Raw genomic sequence first — 12,808 nt, forward strand, 5'->3', positions numbered from 1 at the left:
TTTGCTATGATTTACTGCTGCTTATTCCGTTTGAGTCTCTTTGTGGTCAGGTTTTTGTTGGCTCCATGAGAATAAGCTTGAAAGCGTTTGACTTTTTGTTTGTCTCCATATATTGTTTTTATTCCATTTATATCTTCTTGCCTGTTTTTGCTAAATCAAGACTTTGAAGCTGACTTTTCATGTCAGAGTCTTCTAATTTGGATCTGTCTATTTGTTTTCCAATAACTTTTCACTCTTCCAAACAAGTTTTTAGGCATTATAGCATTATAGCATTAGAATTAGAACACATTAGACTAGCATAGATTTAAGTGAATGGTTGTAGCCGTCTTTATTTTCTAGATTTTGTTCAATCTATTCAGTTTCTTACTGCTATTGTCTTCTTATTATTGGAATTTCTGATACCATAGCGAAATCTCATGATAATGGACTGTTTGTAAACACATTTGGAGCCCTCATCTCTGATTTATGACGGCGAAACACATCATTTAGTAAACTGACCTAGCGCTTTATCGATGGCTCTGATAGTTATTTTTGTAGTATTTTTGTTCGTGTCTGAGAACTGGATTCTTTACACCTTTTTGGTTTTCTTTGAGGTACACTATACAAATCTCAGAGCTTTTCCTCTTCTAAATTTATATTTCTTAATGCTTATTTCATAATCAACGCGCTCTGCTGGTATGTCTTAAGTTCCGAGAAATTTATTAATGAGACTGATTGAAATAATCAGTTGCTGGTTCTCAAGATATTTTATTGAAATGGTCTTCATCGAGACTAAATCCGTGCATAAAATTATAATTTTCGTCAAATATGAAGCTTTTTGTGACCCTTTGAAACGGCAAAATGGTTATTACGACTAGTGAGTTACTTTCGACTGCTTCGGAAAAGCCTTTTCCGAAAATATTTTTCGAACTCTTAAATTAAAATAAATCGGTCGCCGCCTTCTGGTTCAAGATATTAATTATTTAAAAATGTTCTTACCTTTACGAAGCTGCGGATAAATTGTTTTTACCAAGACCCAGTTATTTTTAACCGGTTTTATAATATATAATTTTAAAAATTTTGATCGAACTTTCCAACTGAGGTTCCAAGCACTTCTGCATCAGCGAACAAATCGCAGTGCCCGAGCGTTTACGTTTTGAAAAATTAAATCATATGTAGTGTTTTTACACCATACAATAGTTTTTAGCGGGTTTCATTAGAAGACGGAAGTCTTTCTTCTAGTTTCTAGGGGCATCACTAAAATTTGTGAATAATTTCGCTAAAACTTACCTCTCGACTAGCTGAGTCCGAAAAACTGTAAATTGTTAAAAGTCGGATTCAGTCACACTGCTCTTATACAGGGTATTCGGAAATGGTGGATCCAACACTTATCGAGATTCTATAGCAAAAATGAGTGTGATAAATGAATATAACACTTGAATAAAAGCTTTAAAATTTAATAATAACTGATCTACAGGGCGTTAAAGTTAGTCTAAAAAAGTTTTCAAATAACATTTTTGTTGGTTATTCGACTATTTTAAAATTTAATACCCCTGTTACTGGTGTTCATTGCTAAGGGGTTGAACTCGGCCTTGTAGAGGTGTGCTAAAAGGTTAATTTTCTGGAACAGGTTACAACGTTGCCGTATCCCTTTGATATTTGGTTTCGAAATGCGGTTCCAAAAATAACATGTTACTTTTCAAATTTTTCCTTAAAAATTCGCAATGATGATGATGATGATGGTAGAAAAAGTGATAATAAATAATGATTTAGTTTATTAAAAAAATAATTGTTAGCATTAGTAAACTAAAAATAATATACTCTTTAAAGAAAAACAAAACATGGGTCAAAAGAAACTACCGAAAGGAAAAAAACTAATAATAAAATCGAATGGTTTAAATAAAATATACGCTGTGCATGTGAAAATGTTTAAAAAGCTAATTTTTATTTAAATATGAAGTAACATTTAAGAATAATTTCTTGTGAATGCTTTTCACTAGTCTTTTTTTTTAGTCTAGTTTTCAAGTCCAGTTCTTCGCTCGTTTATGATTTACGCACCCACTTTGGAAAATAATCTCTCGCATGGAACAGAAGTACTAATATACCTGTGTTTTTTGTTATGAAACAAGTTTATCAAATTCTTGAAAAATTGAATAGTCTTGTTCTTGTCTATATTTTAACTAGACTTCCTCTGATTGATAACGCACCACAGTTTTTGTGATAGCATTTGAATTATTTACGCGTGTTATTAAGTCAACAATCAAATAATCCACATAAACAGTGATACTGATAGACTAAAAATGCTTAATTATATCATCACCGCATATTTTGCTGAACTGACCGATTATGGTTTCTGTAGAACTGAACAGTATTCCTTACAGACAAAAGGTGATATACATAATCACCAACGCAACCAGCAACTAAACATATTTTCCATTCACCAATGGGTACTCAAACTGCCGCAACGGTTCTGTGCTGGTGCGAACTACTTTTTCGGGTTTACGAGACGGTTCCAAAAACAACCGGTTAAATTGGAAAAGTGTAACTGCGGTTCCGGGTTACACGTCTGGAACACTGATATTTTAGCGGCTACGTTAAATCTCGACCATCCCTACAGCCTTGCAATCTACTTAATAAAGCAAACTTTTTTATTTTGCGCTTTTTCTAGTATACCATTTCAAAAAACTAAATAGAATTCAAAATTACGTACAAAAAATTTACTTGCCACATCTCTCTAGGATGTGCGCCTTTCGAAGAAATCTGCTTTTAAAATTGTCTTGTACAGTCTGGAGTAACGCATGTTAAATTATTTTCAACATTTTAACAGGAGATAAATATCAACTTTTCAACAGTAATATCACTAGCAAAAACGCAATGTTGAAAATTTAACTTTAAGGCTCTGTAGTTCCGTTATTATTGAGTTTTGTATGAGTAATATATGAACTTTCCACATTCCTTTTTAATGTACCACTACCTCGTCACCAACGTAAATTCGAAAACTTTTACCTTCCTTTGGCACCCTTATGCATCATTTCTATCAATAAATCAACAGAAAAAACGTGTTCTACTGTTATTTGGCACACACTTTAAACCTCAAAGCTGTATATTCATGAGAAAACGCGTTTGAGTTTCCATTTTAATTCGGTATAATAAAAATTCATAACTTATGCATTGAATATAGTAACATTGTAACATATTTGTAGGACATTCTACCCAACATTATCCCATCCTTCCCGCAACTCCCAGTCATCATCATTTCGATGAGCATGCTGAACAGGAACATAAGAGGGATTCCGGACAGTATTTGGATTCTCATGGCATTCCTCACACGTATCAATTGCACTTTATTGATTCCCAGGGAATTCACAGGTAAATAGCTCAGATACCTATCGAACAAATTAAGTCGACATATGTTTAGATTTTTGGATTAAACATTCTTTAAATTGCAGAGATTTCCATGGTCATGTGGAGGACTCCCAAGAGCGCCCTTGTGAACAGTATCTTCAGGATCATCAGGAGAAAGAGTCTCATTACGAAAAACTGGAATACAATATGGATACTGAAGAAGTGTTTATACGAAAAGCAGTGCCAGAAGATCGATCCCCATACGATAAATCACCATTTCGAGATGACAAGAAGCCAATTCCTCCGCGGTTTATCAACTTGAATGCCCCCGAGAATAAATACCAAACTGTAAGTAATTAATTTTATTCACCTAATGAAAAGATAATTCTTTAGACGTAAAAAGGTCAAAAATGGTATCCTCAAGAGGATGTTAACAGTTTAAAATGTCAGGAGCTAATGTGTAAAGCAATTAGGAAAGGTGTTTCATACTCTAAAAGGTTATGCACGAACTAATAAAATCGATTGGCTTTCTTAAGTGATTCGACTACCTTTTCTCCGGGAAAAGGGGTGAAAATGCGTGAACGAAGTTTACGCGGTGAATGCTATGAGAGAATTGAGAAAATGTAAATGGAAAAAGTACATTTGAAGGGCAAGTTAAAATGGTGTAAACAACATTGCGTATATATTTATGGATTCAGGGAATGGCAAGGACATCATTTTTTATGCTTGTTTTGGACAAGTGAATTTGAAATTATATTCAAATTCAGCCTTAAAGTCAGCCTTAAGAGCGGTTGATTGGTGTATTTGGATTAAGTGTTTGTTCTATATTGCTGCTTTTGTCCATATCATTATTTAATGAATTATCATTATAAAACACATTAATTTGGTGTCGACGTTTGTCGATTTTACATCGATTATGACGAATTATTTAAAACACGATTTGAATGTTAATACATATGGCAAGTCATAATATTTCAATCTAAATAGTCAAAAAGGAAATTTGACTGCAAGAGATTATATTGTATGACGACTAAAATTGAGCTGATATAAATCGACCTTAAATGTTACAAATTCGTTTGGAATGTAAATGTGTACATAGTTAACTGTGTTTTATTAGATGTTAATTGGCAAAATTCACATTAATGCTGCTGCTTCAAACACGTGAGGCCACATTAAAATATACTATAAATGAGAGTGTATGTCAATGAAGGAAATGTTTGTCTATTAAAGCAAATTTACAACTAATATTAGTTTAGTTAGAAGAATGAAGGTTTTTGATTGACCGGAACCGAGGAAAAACTTTTTGATTGACCGGAACCAACTTTTACTGCCACTTTTACTTTTTATAGGCTATAGCACTTTAATATTCGATTTTTCCTTATTGAAGAATTTTAATTCGATTAACTGTTTTTCTTTGAAACATTTTTCTAATGTGCTTTGGAGCTTGCCTGTTTTTAAATAAGCCTGCCGGGAAAACTAACGAACTGCTAATCTCGAAGAAAAATTGCTTACTGGGTTGTACAAGGTGTCGTTACGTCAATTAATTCTGTTTATAAGTCTGTGTCTGGCTCCAGAACTCCTATACAAGCAAAAGGAGCCGTCGCGTCGCGTCCGCTGACTAGACTTTCGAGTTTCCGCTATGCTTTTCACGTTGTTATCGGAAAAACCGCGGAAAATGTCAACATAGGTCTGGCCGTTATTATTGGCCTGACATTTTTTAGGATATGAAAATACATTATCACGATGTTAAAACATTTTTACTCAGACATTTAGCGTTTAACACAAGCAGAATTGTATTTTTTTAGAAAAGTTCGTTTAGCAGCGTTAGATTGAAGCTGCAAAAACATAGTAATATGCTTCTGCAGCTTTATTTTTGAAATTTATCAATTCAATCAAGGTAAACAAACTAGCAATTAACTGCAATATTGGAGACGGAGCTTTTATGACACAACTTCTAATTGGAGATGTGAAAAGAATCAAAGTCAATTATATATAAGTAAACACCAAATTCTGCAAATTATTTACCGATACAGTTTCTTGGCCAATAAAGCACTAAATTGGGTTAACTATTGTTTGTATGTGAGAGTGCATTCAAATGATTGTAAGTAAACGTTTTTGAAAAAAGAGGGCATATTTCATTCAAATAATTCATATTTCGATCAGAGCTTTTTAATAAAAATATGCATGGTTAATTTTATAACTGGTAACTCTTGAGGATGGAAGAAAATATGCAACATGATTTTCAACTGAGCAAAACTACTTATATAGGTTCAAACAAATTGTGTCAATTTTCTTCAATTAGTTGCGCAGTTTGAAATAAACTTGAACACAGTCACACTTAAGATGTTTTGTCTGCTTAAATTCGTTTACAAAATGCGACATAAAGATGTTGAAATATAGTAGAGTTTTAACTCTACTAACTAAGGAGTGAACATATAATTTATATAAACATTAATTTTTTATTTTAATTGTCTATATTTTTTGGTATGGATTATTTATCTAATGGGCCCTATATTATCTATTTCTATATTTGGTTATATTATCTATTTCTATATAACATTTTAGGGGATATAATACAATATGTCAATAGCCATTTAGGACCGAATGGGGTGCAAGCCCTATCTTTARWATAAGCAATTTTTTACAAAAAACAATATATCATATAAAYACATATMATTTTTTATGTATTATTTTTCCTTCTGTTTCACTATCACATTAAGTATATTTTCATAATAGCGKTTTTTTCTAAAACGGTTCATTTTATTAAGGAATTTAACGAGATCAAAATTGAAGATTTTGGTTGCACTGACTAGATGGTGCACGKTAACTTTTTCGCTATGCTAAAATGGACCGCTCAATATTCATTCAAAGCAATGAAAAAATATTTTTCATTTATTWGTATGYYTTTTATATGATAAAATGGTAKCTGAATTGMTTAAAATTTTGATTTTTCTATTTTTATTWATGAAACACTGACYAGSCGGACATTGSCGATAGAATAATATAAAWAAAATGAGAARAWAAATTTAGCTACTTTCTACGCCCGAGAGACTACAGCTGTTAAAAAAGCCTTCGCCATTGCYTCGTAGATTGTTATTGAATTTCTATATACCTCGAATATAAAATCCAAAATATCAATGAAAGAGTATGGATAGAAGAGAGTTGACTGTTTCCAGCTTTATGGGCAGATGTCGCGGCTCAACACAATTTCATTTAAGCTTTTGTAATCGATGTTAGTGGTGCCAAAGCGGCTGGAAAATCTCATAAAATGCCTTTATGATTGCGTACAACATTTAATACAACCGAGCAACTTCTTCTAAGCAATAAAATTCAATTTTATAGGCTATTTAAAGGACGATGTTTATAACGCTATTCGTTTGGGACCATAACTGAAATTGTTAGCTTGTGACTGACCTATTAGGAAATTGGGTTACATGCATATAAATATGAGGAAATTAGTTAAATTGGGGGTTTTCAGCTGTTTATTAGTTTACATTAGAGGAACGGTTCCAGAAGAAGCAAAAATTAAATTGCATTTTCCGCTTACTCATGGATTTTGAAATATTGTAATATCAACACCACTATTGGATGTATTCCATATTAATGATGCAGTTTAGCTAGAATTAGCAACATTATTTTTCAAAATGAGAATTATCTGGGGTAAGGCTTTTTTAGAGTCTGTTCTTTAAAGCGAAAGTTAGTTATACAAAATATATGTTCAACGAGTTTACGATTACGTAATTTAATTTCTCCCAAATGGCATTTATATCTGCGGTGATCAGTAAATAAAGTCTTTAAATCCCTTGAATCTGATGAATGGTCTGGATAAAACTAGGCTAATATTTGTACCATTTGCTTGATTCCATACAGTTGGTTTCTTGATTTGCGTATACGTTGTATACATAAATATTTCATAGCGTTATACAATCTGCCAACGTTCGGCCCGAAAACGTAACGATTAATTATTTAGTTTAAAGTTAGTTAAAATTGTATAAATGCAGACAATCTCCTCCACATTGTTATATAATACTGAAGAATAATGGTCAGCTAACTTCTATTCTCATATGTTAATATTCAGTATTTTCGCTGAATAATCTTATCTATAAGAACAAATGAGAAGTATGCATCGCTCTGTTGATTAATATGGCAATGACAATATTATTATATAAGACCAAAAAATAGCATTTTCAAAAATATTAAATAATTTGCGTAAAATAAGAGCTATGATGATCGAGAAAGGTAAAATAGAATAAAAATATGATAGAAGTATTTTTGTTTTTGCTGTCTTTGTTGTGCGCTTTTATGTCGGCCTTTGATTTTAGAATCAATGGAAATTTCATATTTTAGGTAGTTAGTACCCGTTTGACCATGATTTCTTGGAGGCTATTCCTATTTTAATTGATTATCAATTAACGGTGATTTTAAATTTGCAAGTTTCTACCAGAGAGAAAACTTTTTATTTGATTTTTTTATTCAACTAATTCAACTAATGTCTTGAATTAAAGATTTTCAACATAGTAAAGGCGAAAACAAAATCTTTCAAATATTTAGTTGAATTAATTTGATTATTATAGACTATGAGGATAAAGAACAAAGGGGCGAACGACGTCAAGAGTTTTAGTTGCATTTTGTCAAAAAGGGGTAGATCTATAGAAATAACTCACATTTAAGAGCAAACGTATAATTTTTTAAATTATACACTCTGTATATTAAAGGCCCGGATAATTTGCACTTTTTACTTCAAACATACAAATGTAGCATCCAGATGTATTTCATTAAAACTTTCATACATGCAACATAGACAAAAACATTATTAATTTTATAAGTCTTTTTTTGAATCAACTAGAAAGTCGGAGCTTTGTGTATCCGATCGAGACCTTGAAACCCATTGGGGTTATGACCATTAAATTTTAATCGCAATTTAAAAATTAAACGTAGCAAACATTCACAAAAACTCAACCTATAATTACATATATTTATTTAAAACAATCATTACGTTTATTTGTTGTATGCATGTATTGGATTTTTGTGAAAAAATTCACCATTTTTCGTTAATTTCGTATCGGAAAAAAGTGAGAAGAGATCTTTTTTTGCTTAACTTTATGTTAAAGGGTCTACTGCCTTTTATAGGGGCCAAGGAAAAATCACGTATAACAGAGTGAAAGAAATAAGCGAGTGAGACATTTTATTCTGTTGTACTTTTGTATTGCTGGTGTACCGGTGGTAAATTCCATGTGTTCTGAAGATCCTGCAAACATGTTCTAACCCGAACCCCTAACAATACTTTCTACTACAATAGGCTCTGATGACGTCAATACCCATTATTCCATATTGTTATTCGTTCTAGCTTTATTCGAACCAGAAATTGAATGCTTTTATTGATTGCTCTAACTATAGCTTTTGCAAATAACGGGACAACAATATTTCATCTTGACCCCGATATTTTGTAAATAGAAGTGGACTGTTCGGATAAAGTGCGTGGATGCATATACAATGTCTGGATCCTTGGAGATTGATCGAAATAGAACCGACAGACAAGCCTATCATTACTTTCTATTGTTGACCCGRGTGGAATCTGAAATGTTTATTTAATTACTTTGTTTTAATCGGCTTAATTTATTAGCGAGATWCTCTAACCTTTTAGTCTGATAATTATAACTTTSTCTTTTTAGCTCTTGTTATCCTCTATAAGTCAGTGACTCAAGACTCAAGTCAAAGCTGAAAAGGCTCTTGCTTTGTTACCTTACCTTAAAAGCRWTRTATAATATTTTGAGCTATTAAAAAATCATTTAGAAATCGTATTGTTTAAGTWAAAATCTCATCATAGGGAATTAARAAATAATKACTTTTTCGGTTAAATTAAAATCTCATAATTTTCATTAAATATTTACCGACAGGTAAAATAAATGAGTAAATCAGGACAAGTTTAATGGCGAAAATTTTATTTTTTATATTCAGATAAATTATGGTGCATGGGGTTACTAAAATATTCCGGTTAATGTTGTCCTGCATCTTTGGAAAACCGTCCACAAATAGTACATATTTTATGCAGGACATTTGAATAACTCTAATGATCTGCTAGTCAATGACATTTAAATTTACTGAGCTACATCATTTCCAAATTGGAAAAAAACTTATTATTTCGTCGAAATATCGCAATCTACTTCTTTAGTTTTTCACCTTTTTAATAGTTAATATGAAACGTATTCTTCTTTGTAAAAAATGGATTTATTGGAGATGTTTCAGTTTCTTCGATACCGCGACTAATGGAGCGCAATAAAAAGTATATTGGGAGTTTTATAATGAAAATRTATACAACATGAAAGGATCCGATCGTTATACTGCCTCTAGGTCGAATGTAATAATCAATAAATTTAYTTCTTTTTGTSCGAACMATTTTATGTRGTAGCGAGTGGAGCACATTTCTCTCTGCTGAAACCTGACTATAAATTAGAGCGGGAAATTGCAACTCGYAAGCACTTAAAATCAGACTAATTKTCTCAATAACTTAATCCCTGAATCGAACTAAGTTTCCYCGGGCTAGAGCTGGTGGGTTTGAACATTTTYCGGGAATGAATCTGAAAACAAACTTAACTAGTAGAGAATAAATTAGTTAATAATTTTTAATAATTAATTTTAATTCGATTTACTGAGAAGACAGCACTAGTCTTTATTTCGCTTTTACAAAAATTTTCAAAATATCTTGCGATCTTGATCAGTTTGCCTGTAAAACCATGAGTTAAAATAACCTCGCAATTTAGGATGAAAGATTATATAATTCGTGTATGAACATGCATTGAAATAAAAGTCGTTACTTTCCAACAAAATTAGGCACCTTAGTGTCAATCATTGCTAAGTATATTTCTTTTCTTCGCATTTAAACTAAGAGCTAGAAATCAAAATTCAGATGCGGTGACTATTTTTGGCCAGGAACTAGTTCTGTTATCTATCTAATGGATGCGATTCCTGAAAAATCCACAACTTTATGAATAATTCACGATCCAGATTGGCGACAATTTTCGGTCGATTGCCAGACTGGAATCGATTTCTGGAAAATTTGGCAAGAGCCTTGAATCTTTCTAGGCGGAGTTTGGCATGTGATTTGACCAATGAGCACAGAAGCAACATTAGTGCCCCAAGAAAAGAAATGTTCGAGAATTCAGTCTTTGCCGCATTGCATATCCGTTCACGATTCAAGCGGTTTCCTGTTTTATTCCATTCGAAGGAATCTTCCAGGCTAAAGGCATGTTCCAGATTTTACGAAAGCAAATATGTTTTGCAATTCGGTTCGTTGAATTTCAAAGATGAGTCTTTCTGATAGTAATCGAAGTCCTGGTTCTATTGGGGTAAGATATGTTTCTTAGAGCTTGTCAGTATGTAGATAACTGCATTTAAAATCATACAGTAACTTTCAATTCTCATCGTCATTCAATAAATTCCGTAGAGAAGTAACTTACTCTTAATTAAAGTGTTTGCAAACATCTAGTCCTTGACCATTACCTTAAAAATAACGCCACAACACACAATAGCTCGCGGTTATAGACAATAGTTTGAAGTCTATCGACCGATTGATTATTGCATAAGGAAGCAAGGTGCATGTTAAATTAGCCATCAATCGCTTTGGGCATGAGAATGAGATGAAATCATCAGCTAGCAATATCCTTTCAAAGGGCAATTGGATACATTTCTCGAAAGGTTAATGCCGCAAGTTAAATAGCGACTTTGTCGAAAGTCAGAACAATTAAAAATTACTGGGCCTCTAGTTCTAATGGTGAAGTTCAAATTAGATTTGATTGAAATCGCTAAATGACTGTACCTTTGTTAACTTTTAATACCCGCGATGATGTCATTACAGTTTAAATTGAAGCCATTGCTCAATGTGCAGTAGGCATATCTAACTAGATCCAAACCTATTAAAACGGTACACGCATTACATAAAAGGAAGTGAGATTTTTTGTCATCCTGCTGCGTTTTAGTTTATTCTTGCCGGCTTCACTTATTCCGGATAGAAAATTAAAAAATTGACGAACTCTTTTATTTATTTTACTTTGCCGCACCTATGCAAAGACTATATTTCAAATCCAATAATTCAGACTTTTTTCAAAAACTTTTAGTGAACTTTACAACAAATACTCTTTTTATAATGCAAAATTAGTGTTTAAATCGATATTTCCAAAATGACACTCAGTAACTATAAGGAGTAAGAAAATACGATAAGACCTCCATACGAAAACCCAAACTGACTATTATGATTATAGTAGTTTCCTTTTGAATTAAAGAAAATCTTTACTTCTACTTAATTATTTTTACTTAGTATTCTTCAATTGGAAATTGTCTCATTTATTTTTTAGTTAGTTCATCCTAAACTTCAGTTTCAACATGCAATCCTCCCACAAACCATTATCAGTCCTTAGATCCTTCCACGCTTAGTGTAAATGTTGGAAAATATTCATAACATTTTGAAGAAACTATAACTTATTATTCGGTTCCTTGTAATTGTTATTGTAATTAATATTTAGTTGAGTCGCAAAATTACATATAAAGCTATGATTTATATTCAGAAAAACTAAAAATTTAATGCAAATATTTAATATTGTAGATATTAAATGTTATTTCACATTAAAAAACATTATTTCACCAACTATTAAAACCCACAGACTGACCATCGATGAACTTAAAATATGTGTTTTTTTCACTCGTAACTGTTTTCTGAGATTACGGTGTGCAAAACTCCTATGTAATGCAAAATCTAACTTAAAACTATTTCTTTTCATGAATTAACGAAGTGTTGCCGCCTGGGCGCTTTTATTACATTGGCGTTCTCCTCGCTGTGCAATTGAGTGAAGGCATCTATTACTAATAGCCGGGTATTTCTTTTAACGATTATGACGACGCCTTATTGAAGAAAAAAAAAAAGTGAAGTCAGTTGTTTCTATTACAAATATTCAATGATTAAATGAAAAAGCTTTTTTTCTGTGTGCATTAGATGTAATGAATGTGAAAATCGTAATAGAAACTCTCGCTTTAAATGAGCTGTAGGGTTCGAATCTTCACTGTTCTCACATTCCAAAAACTGTTTTTATTGTACTAAAAAAGTATACTTTTTCGATTTAAAATATTTTTGTTGCGACTTAATAATTGAAAAATTGTTGGTATTTTTGCTACTTTTAAATACCTTCCAAAGAAGTCTGTTTTTTAAGTTTAAAACTGTGGAAAATTGCTATTTTACATCAAATAATAATTAAGAATATGAGTGCATATTAATTATTAATATGCATGTATTTTGAAACTTTAAAGATAAAACTGGACTCCTCACTTTTCTATGAATGAGGTGCAGTATTAGCACTAAATCTCTCTGTATGTACCTCGCTCCTTCATACTACAACCGAATTCGAGTCTGTTTCACGTAATTATTTTTAATCGAACGTAGCATACCTGAAACGTCTGATGAGTGATTAATGCGGATATATGTATTATGTTATGG

General features: G+C 32.0%; 1 protein-coding gene across 2 annotated transcripts in view; it reads left to right on the forward strand.

Annotated features, from left to right (window-relative positions):
* Positions 1–12,808, forward strand: part of LOC109534489 (ankyrin-3) — a 71,841-nt gene that overhangs the window by 1,805 nt on the left and 57,228 nt on the right. For both annotated transcript variants that reach the window (XM_048664396.1, XM_019900192.2), the window contains exons 3-4: positions 3,183–3,348; positions 3,429–3,672. In XM_048664396.1, coding sequence (XP_048520353.1) covers positions 3,183–3,348; positions 3,429–3,672 — 410 coding nt within the window. The remainder of the gene's footprint in view (positions 1–3,182; positions 3,349–3,428; positions 3,673–12,808) is intronic.

This window comes from Dendroctonus ponderosae, unplaced genomic scaffold (assembly GCF_020466585.1).
Source record: "Dendroctonus ponderosae isolate FM_Combo_2020 unplaced genomic scaffold, Dpon_F_20191213v2 Dpon_F_20191213_22, whole genome shotgun sequence".
Taxonomy (NCBI): Eukaryota; Metazoa; Arthropoda; class Insecta; order Coleoptera; family Curculionidae; genus Dendroctonus; species Dendroctonus ponderosae.